At 47.8% G+C, this 9613-nt stretch overlaps 1 protein-coding gene across 4 annotated transcripts in view; it reads left to right on the forward strand.

Moving 5' to 3' along the window:
* Positions 1 to 4475, forward strand: part of ebf1a (EBF transcription factor 1a) — a 489857-nt gene extending 485382 nt beyond the window's left edge. For 3 of the 4 annotated variants that reach the window (XM_038795285.1, XM_038795282.1, XM_038795283.1), the window contains one exon: positions 1286 to 4475. In XM_038795285.1, the coding sequence (XP_038651213.1) occupies positions 1286 to 1317 (32 nt within the window). In that variant the 3' untranslated portion in view covers positions 1318 to 4475. Of the gene's footprint in view, positions 1 to 1276 lie in introns of all 4 variants that reach the window. The other variant, XM_038795284.1, reaches the window with a different exon arrangement.
* Positions 4476 to 9613: the final 5138 nt, after the last annotated feature.

Here is a 9613-nt window from a genome sequence, read left to right on the forward strand (position 1 = left end):
AGTAACTTGACACAATAGCAGCGGAAGGTGGCTTCTGGCTCCTTTACAGTCTTTTGATTTTCCAATTCCAATCGCAATCATTTCACTCATAGAAAACAAATTTTGTCCAATTTATTTTTCATTTCATTCATACACATGTAGCAGTGAGGTAAAGAAAGGTCATTAGGGCAGCACAGTGGCGCAGTGGTTAGCACTCTGCCTCATGGCGTCGAGGTCCAAGGTTCGATCCCGACTCTGGGTCACTGCCCGTGTGGAGTTTGCACATTCTCCCCGCGTTTGCGTGGGTTTCACTCCCACAACACAAAAAGATGTGCAGGGTAGGTGGATTGGCCACGCCAAATTGCCCCTTAATTGGAAAAATTACTCTAAATTCATTTTAAAATTTTTAAAAAGAAAGGCCATTATATAATTTGCACATTACGACAAAAAACATCCAACACAATTTGCTTCAGCACCCATGGGGTATACATCAGGGGCTGGTTTAGCACAGGGCTAAATCGCTGGTTTTTAAAGCAGACCAAGGCAGGCCAGCAGCACGGTTCAATTCCCGTACCAGCCTCCCCGAACAGGCGCCGGAATGTGGCGACTAGGGGCTTTTCACAGTAACTTAATTAGAAGCCTACTTGTGACAATAAGCAATTTTCATTTCATTTTCATCATCTGGTACGCCAACTGTGATTGAATGGAGAGGTGTGGATGCCAGTTTGAGCACTCAATCGAAGTTGTTCTTCCAAACGGGATCTGAGGGGTTTCTGCTGTCCTTCAGATGAGAATTTAAACTCAGACCCTCCCACTCTTCCAGTGGTTCAGCTGCAAAACTAAGAAGACTATGGAGTTCTCCTGGTGGCCTGGCCAACATTCACCCGTCGGTCAAATACAACCATGCCACAAAAACCATAAATTCACAGGTCATTGTTGCTGGGGATAAGTAGCTAACATTCTTTCCGACATAACACCAGTCACTGTGCTCCAGAAGTACAAATTAGAACGTTTTTATATAGTGCGATTAGACACTGACAGGCTGAGGCACATTGAATAGGCTGCCGATGTTCACTATTTAGACTGGTGCACTATGAACAGCCACTTGTGAGATGGTGCCTGGCTTCTGGGGAATAGTCACAATTCAGCACCCTCAGAACATGCAAGAGGGAGAGAGAGACCAAAAATAAATGAGCAAATGGGGTTTACACTTTCAAGCGGGTCTTTCTGCGTTTGTTGTCTTCTGTTCCAGCCTGTATGTTTTCCATTTCAATAAACTTTTCTTCTCCCCATTTATATTTTGCAGCTATATCCGGCATGATAGTTCCTCCAATGTAGATAGATCCCATGCCTTGAAGACTGCATCTATATGCTGACAATTGCGATGAATTTTGTGCTCCATGAGGAGATGAGATGCAAGTCCCACAGACGAATGGAACTTTTAACTCAGGCCTTTCGCAGAAGGATTGTGTAGAGTTAAACAATCACAGTAACACTTTTTAAAACCTTCAGCCTTGCCAATTCTGATGAATTGAATGCATGGTGGCAATTTACACGTTAGGTCCCATATATTTGAGTGGGGAAAAACTAAAATAAATTGTTTGTTCTATGTTGACGAATGTTCACTTTTTCCAAAATGCTTAAACCCAATTTATTCATTTTAACAAAAAAAACAATAAATGCCTTTTAGAGTCAGAAAGTTCTGGAGAGAACACTGTAACAGAATGTGATGCTTAATTTATAAAGATTTGACCGAGAGAAACTAAAAGTGTTTGAAGGTGGATGAGCCGAGTAGTGATAATTAATAGGTGGAAAAATGTAGAGCATTTAGAGTGTGATAGTTGGTTACAACCTGTAGAATTGCCAGTGCGGTTTTTAACTGTAAATGGATCGAAAGATGCAGAGTCTAGATATTGCTGTGTCCAAATTCAGCATCAGCTGTTACAGTGTGAATGCTGTTTCAGAGGAAACTTTTCTCTGCTTGTAAGCCGATTGAACTGTAGATATGAAACAAAAAAACCCAAAACAAGACATAGGATTAACGTTCAATGACCCAACAAGTTTTAATGACGATGGTCGACATCGTGCCACTTTGGTAATGAACTAAAGCAGGGAAGGTAAAAACCCATGAGTCATTTAAGAAGCAGTTAGATGCTGCGACATGAGGACTTGGAACTGTGGGTTTTTTCCAAAAGATCGAGCTGACTCTGACCGAATGGCTTCGGCCACTCGTTTCCTTCTCTTAAGGGGTGGGGAAGGGGGAGGCTTGAAGGAATGGCACCCGCTGGTATTTTGGACTTTTCTTTGTGCTTTCTTCATTGTGTTGCCGATACCAATGCCAGCCAATTACTGCCCTGTGCCCAACCCATTGCCCATTCCTTAGCTTCAGTCGGATCCGATTGTCTTGTTTCATTATACAAAAAGAAAAATCAGGAATAGGAAATGCGACTTACAGATATCACAACCAGCACTTCATTAACAAGGGTTTGTACATTGTGAAGGACTTTGGAAAACGCAATATAGATTTAGCTGCTGTATTTACAGGGGTTGAAAGGTAGACGGAATCAAAAGTACCAGTGCTGTGTGGGGACAAACATGAAGGGGGAGTTTTTTTTTGTTGAAAATTGCTATTTTATTAGCACTGTATTGAGAATGCTCTTAATGTACTTTATCGAGGATCCATCAGAGGTCTGATGATGCATTATCCAATAATTTTCCGCTATATTGTGTTTGTATGTAGTTATAAATATTGTAGATTTTTTGTGAATTTTTTCTTTTGCCAAAGTTGTTGTTTAAATATTTATACATTTCAATGTCTTAAATACAATTTCCAATATTAACAAGGAATTTTATTGCATAAGCGTATCTTTTTGCGTCCCATTTTTCATTACTGCAAGGAGTTCACTACCATTCATTTTCTTTTGCTTGCACATCCTTGCGTAATTAAACATGTATCGGTTTTAAAACAAGATTTGTGTTTTTTTTTGTAAAATAAGCTTATAAATAATGTATTTATCTTTGGAAATTTGTACATTGCTTTGTTTGGATTGTGTTCTTTTCCTCATTTGTTTATTCGTTGGGTTAATTTTAATATGTAAGTACGGTAATACATGAGAGGTGTCAACAGAGTAAGCCATTTACAATTGTACCTGAGTAAGAAATTGTTTAAATGTGATTTTAAAGTTTTTGTTGCGTTATATATATATAAATATATATATAAATATATCATATTACATTTTTTCCAATCGAGTCGATATTGTGCTAAGTATTGATTTGGAGCATTCTTCCCTTTTTTTTTAAAAACAAAAAGTCATGTCAAAAAAGCCATCGTCTATTTTTATATTTTTTTGTAAGTTGAATTGAATCATCAAGTTTTTTTAAAAAATTGTGTTTCAAAGAAAAGCAGCATCTTATTCATTCGCATTTACTTCTGTAGATGGTGAGTTTTGTTCTCCTGCAGCTTATGAAGGGTAGCGCTGTTTTAAATATAGTGATATGCATGGGGTATCCTCTCCACACTGGGCAATGGCCTCTTCTTTCCTGCATTAATACAGTGAAGAAAAAGAAATCATTTAAAATAAAATTTCCACCTGCCTGTATTTCTCCCTCCCTCGCTCTCTCTCTCCTCGCTTCCTCTTTCTATTCGACATTACTCAAAATTCTATGAACCAGCAGTTCTGATGCCTTAACAATGCAAAGCTTATTCATTTTCAGTAAAACATTATACCCTGAACCTGAATTTTTCAAGGAAAGAATAAGAATGGGAAATCGTACACTTAAATATTGTTAAAATGAGGAATTATTTTTTGGTTTGTTGTTTTTTTTTTCAAAAAAAGCACAATTTTAACTGTTTTGTCACCCTGAAAAATGTACCTCTTTTGTTGCCATATAACCCACAAGGGTGTGACAGTGCTGCAGTCACGCAAAGCTCCCAGTCTGATATTCCAGTGGCTTTACAAGGACATCTTTGAGTCTCACTTGCGATGTGAAAAAAAACAAAACAAAAAAAAAAGAAATTTGAGGATTTTTCTAAGGGGATGAATGAGGAACAAGCAAACGCTGATGCTTGGGAAATGGAAAAGATTTGTCATTTTTTTTGAGCAAGTGATATACTGTCCTTGTCCAAACCTCTTTTCGGTCTCTGCGGCTGAACTAGTGCATACATGCTCGGTGTCAGCTATTGTATAAGCACTGGCGATGGACTAAATATATAAAGGAGTCAACCGCACACTTCAGACTTGAACACAGAAACGAGAAGAAACCTTGGTGATGGAAAACGTGAAGCAATGCCTCCCAGTTGCCAATATCAGCCGTAGTCTCATTTAAACTGATTGCCTTCCACTTCCTTTATGTGAACTGTTGGACACACTGTACAGATAAATGGTTAGACAAACAAACTACTGTAGAGATTGTTATAAATTTTTTGCAGAAATTTGAGCTGTAAAAAACTTTTCAACTTACACAATATTTAATTAAAGTTACTTCTTGTCTGTGAATCTGGACTTGTGTGTTCAATTCTTAACATATTCCTGTACAGCGCCTTTAAATCAGGATTGATACATTTCTGTCAGCCAAAGAATGGGGGAGGGGGGCTATGGAAACAAAGCACGTGTATGGAATTGAAATCCAGATTAGCCATGATCTAATAGAATGGCTCAAAGGGCTGAATGGTTTACTTTTGTGCTGCTAAAAGGGCTGAAGGCACGGCTGCCACCGGTGGAGAACAAAGGACGAGGAGAATGCGCAAGAGGTCAGAGGAAGGGAGAGCTCATGGGGTGAAACTTCATGAATAGGGAGGAGACAAGGCCATTAAGGTGTTTAAACACATGGATGTGAATCACACTGTTGCCTTGGCATTCATAAGACCGATCAATCTGCTATACAGATATTGTGCAGGATGATGGCACTGGGATACAGGACCAGCAATGATCTACTTAAAAAGCGGGAGCCAAATGGCTTACGCCTGTACCTATGTTCCTACCCAGGTGCTAATATAAAAATAACATTTAAAATAACATTTTTAAGAGTTTCAAAGACGTAGAATGATGCAATTTGTTCTACAGGAAAAGGCTTATGTTCAAGTCATTAACATAGCTAGATAGATCTATAAAAGCACTTTAATGATCTGTTGAGACAGTGGTCGAAAGTCTTCACCTTGCGACGCTGGTAGCGGAGTTCCTGGTGAGACAGAAAATCCTGAGGTAACGACGAAAACTGGATCGGTGCTGGGTGGTGATCCGTTTCTGATGATCTGGCCCCTGGTTGGCGTTGGGGTCGAAGATCACGCTCCATGCCCATTGGTGCCCATTTGCCTCCACTTAGTGGGCCAGAAACCATATTCTCCAAGCGCGTGTGAATTTCTGGTTCTCTGGGCCGGCAATCATGTGGGCGAGAATTACTACTGCTATTGATAAGTTCAGACGCGCTGGACCAAGGGGTAACTCTTTAAGGCATTTTCCCCCAAAGTCAATCAGAAAGCCACCCTCCCATTCCAGGCCCCCCCCCCGCCGACACCCAAGCCAATCGGACCCCCCCCCCCCCCCCCCCCCCCCCCCCCGGCCCACCGAGACCTCCTAAATAGGGGGAACCCTCCACAGAGACCCCTAAACTAAAGAGACCCACCAGAGACCCCATAACTAAAGGGGCCCCCCAGAGATCCCCTAACTAAAGGAATCCCCGCCCCACAAACCCCCCAGAAAAGAAAGCCCTGTTTGGAAGCTAGACAGCAATGCAGACAGGGGTAGTGAAAAAAATAACCGTTGTAATGCTCACCTGGACATGCAGCTGCTGACTCAGACAGAGGAAGCCCCGTCTGTCCATTCCGGGAAAAAGAAAGCATTGACCTGTGTTTATACCCCTCCGATCCTTTAGTTACTAGCCATTCATTCATTTCTCCTAGTGCACTGTGATTAACAACTTCCACAAACACAGGTTTCCTTCATGGTTGAGTGATTCTGAAGTGCTGTAACTGCAATTTTTATAAACATCAAGCAGTTCTAAGAGAGTGAGGTGCTGTCAATTTCCAGCTCAATACTTTGGGCGCAATTCTCCAGCCTCGTTACACTCTCGCTCAAGCGAAATGAGGCTGGTGAAAAGCAGGAGAGGCCAAAAACGAGAACTGCGCCAGGTGCCAACAGTCTGCGATGTAACTGGCCGCTCCCTTAGGTGTAATCGGGTCTCGCTGTAGCGTAGTGAGAAACCAATTATCACCACTTACACCCTAATTCCATACAATTAACGGGAGCCACGCCATATTCAACAGCCTCGCCAGCAAGTGGTCACGCTGGCACCAATTGATACTCCTTTTGAAAAACGTGAATCTGGCGGAAGGGCTTCTGTGGGGAGCTGAGGAGGTGAGTAGCCATCTTTGCTCGCAGACAAAGAGTCTGAGGGCACTGGGATTGCCGCTCCTGTGCTCGGTGAGGGGTGGGTGGCGGAGGGGGGGGGGGGGGGGGGGTGGGGGGGGGGGTTGGGCCACCATGGGAAGGAGAGGGGGAGATGCTGGGGGAGGGGGGGGGGTGCTTGAAGCACCATCATGCCAGCCCCTGGATCGTGTTTACCTGTTCTGGGGGCAACACTTGCCCCTCTGCCCCACTGCCCACCCATAACCCCCATTGACTGTGGAGGCCTCAGGCCGTGCTTCTTCTGAAGACTATTGCTAATAGGGAATTGGGAATCATGGTTAAGTGAGTACTTCGGGGCAGCACGGTGGTACAGTAGTTAGCACTGCTGCCTCACGGCGCCGATGTGCCAGGTTTGACCCTGGTTCTGGGTCACGATCTGTGTGGAGTTTGCACATTCTCCCTGTGTTTGCGTGAGTTTTTCCCCCAGAACCCAAAGATGTGCAGGGTAGGTCGATTGGTCATGCTAAATTGCCCCTTAATTAGAAAAAATGAGTTGGCTACTCTAAATTTTTAAACAAAGGTGAGCACTTCACACAACCCAAGTGTATTCCTGGGGGTGGGTGGGCCATGTAACATGTGGGAGTCATTGCCTAGCATCCCAATCGCGCCTGGACACTGTGGCTTAACACTGCAGGAGGCAACACCACACATGCAGCAGCCAATATACGAACACCCAGGGGATGGGACACAGCTCCAGGGACATGTACCCAGCTGGAGGGTGGGTGGGTGCCACGGGGAGGGGAAAATGCCTGGAGAGATGAGACAAGGGTTCGTAGGTTGGCCCGCATGGTGGAAGAAAGTGACAGAGGCATCATACTGGTTGTGCCGAAGACTGTTCAATGTGTCCCATTCTCCCGATGGTGGGGTGGAAGCCGGGGGAGCTCGTGGCTACCATCTGCACACCATGGGTCCAGGTTGGCACTCAGCACCCCCTTCTCCTGGTTGGTGCCCATGGGCAGCAGGTTTGAGCCACAGCTGCCCCTGCACCATCTGGCTCTGCCAGCCCACCATTGTGTAAACTCCCTCAGCGATGCTTCTCAGTGACTGCTCTGCAGTGCCTCAGCAATGCCCACCTGCGACTGCGACAAGCTCCACTGCACCTCGGCCATGCCCAACTGAGAGCGGGACATGGCCAGCCTGGTATTGGGTGACATCCCCCGGCGAAGCGGACATACCGCCGAGACCCTCAGCCATGGCCGTCACCAACTGCGTGATGCCTTGGACACCTTCACTAATGGTGCCATCTTGTGCACCAGGCTCTCCACTGCAGTCACCACCCTAGCAGTGTTGACCTCTGTGCCACTCATTGCTGGCGACATCTCCTGTGCCGGTAGCCTCTGGGACTCCTCCAAGCAGCCATGGATCTGCTGGAGTGATGCTGAAATCTCCCTCTGAATGTCCCGGTTGCTCCCTACCGTCTCCATCAGCTCCGGGTAACCCTGTTCCACAGCCTCAGCATCAGGCTAGGACCCAGCTGGGTCCTGGGATCCAGCAGCCCTCCAACTGCTGTCTCGCCTGGGAGTTCCTGCCTTCACCTGATGTACATCAGCTGCTATGTGGTGATCAAGATTGCGCTCCAGAAGCCTGTCCACTAACATGTCCCACCGAGGTGTGTGCATCTGAGCTGGTTGAAAGTGGGGCTGACAGCTGTGCTGTGACTGTAACATTCTCCTCCGAGGTGGTCTCCTGGGAGGCAGGAGAGGGGGACGTCCAGGATAGGCCGGCGCCGTCGGCTGGAGGACTAGCGAGAGAATGGACATCAGGGGCGGGATTCTCCCACCCCCTGCCGGGTCAGAGAATCGACAGGGGTCAGCCTGAATCCCGCCCCTGCCGTCCTCCGAATTCTCCGGCTCCCCAAAAATCGCCCCGGCGTGAATCGCGCCACCCGCCTCGGAGAATGCCGGGGTCTGGCGTGCTTCAATGGGCCCCGGGGCCACCCAAATGGGCCGCGATGGGCCGAAGTCCTATCTGTTTAATGAGGGTCCTGCCGGCTTAAATCAAGGTTGGTCCCTACCGGCAGGACCCAGCTCCGTGGGTGGCCTCTGGGGTTCTTGGGGGGGCGCGGGGGGATCTGGCCCCAGGAGGTGCCCCCACGATGGCCTAGCCCGCGATTGGCACCCGCTGATCCGCGGGTGGGCCTGTGCCGTGGGGGCACTCTATTCCTCTGCCTCGGCCGCCGTGGTCCTCCGCGATGGCCGATGTGGAGACGAACCCTCCCGCACATGCACCGGGATGACGCCTCCCGCGCATTGGGCAACTCACGCCGGCCGGCGGATGCCCTTCGGCGCCGGTTGGCGTCGCGCCAAACCCCTTCTCCACCAGCCAAGGGGGGGCACAAACCACTCCGGGGTGGGCCGAAAGGTGTGGAGGATTCCGCACCTTTGTGGTGGCCCGATGCCGGAGTGGTTCCCGCCGGGTGGGGGAGAATCCTGCCCCAGGTCAGTGAGAGGGATGGGTCAGTCAGTATGGCAATCACTACTCACGTTGACAGGTCCTCCAGGTGGAGCCCGGTGGTTCCTCAGCTCTGCGGCATCCACCAACCTCCTCGTGGCTGACTGATCTGTCCTTGGCCACCCCAGTCACATCCAGGGCAAGCTGCTCGATGGAGATCAGGATTCCTAAGTCCAGTACCCCACCGCCAGTCTGGGCCCTCTCCCGGCGATTATGGGGCAGCTTTTCCTGAGGAGACACAGGAGCATCGTTAGCCACACGTGTAGTTCACAGTGGTGGGAAGGGGGTGTGAAGGGAGGGTTGTGGGAGTTGAAGGGGAACAGGGATGGAGGGAGGGTTGAGGGTAGCATGGAGAATTGGGGGGGTGGATGCTCTCTTGGGGGCGATGCGGGGTGTTGGTGTCTACTCACTCGTGCTGCCTGTTGTCGGCCGTTGCCTTTTTTTGGCACTGGAGGCCAGTCCTCCTGGCCACACTCACGAAGCTGACAGCCGCCACCACCTCGTGCCAGGCAGCACTGGCTGCCCTATGGCTCACCTTCCTGGACCCTCGGAGGAACAGGAAATCCCTCCTGGCCTCCACTGCTTCTAGCAGCCTCCGCAGATCAGCGTCCCTGAATCTTGGGGATGGTCTCCTCTGTGCCATTATTGCGAGCTGGCTGGGGTTGGCTGAGCAAGTGCAACAAGGGGCTGACGAGCGGTCCCGACGAATCAGCTGGTGAGCCTTATTTGCGGCGAGATGCTCATAAGGTCTTATTAAATGGACTAATTAACATCAAATA

This window comes from Scyliorhinus canicula, chromosome 4 (genome assembly GCF_902713615.1).
Source record: "Scyliorhinus canicula chromosome 4, sScyCan1.1, whole genome shotgun sequence".
NCBI lineage: Eukaryota > Metazoa > Chordata > Chondrichthyes > Carcharhiniformes > Scyliorhinidae > Scyliorhinus > Scyliorhinus canicula.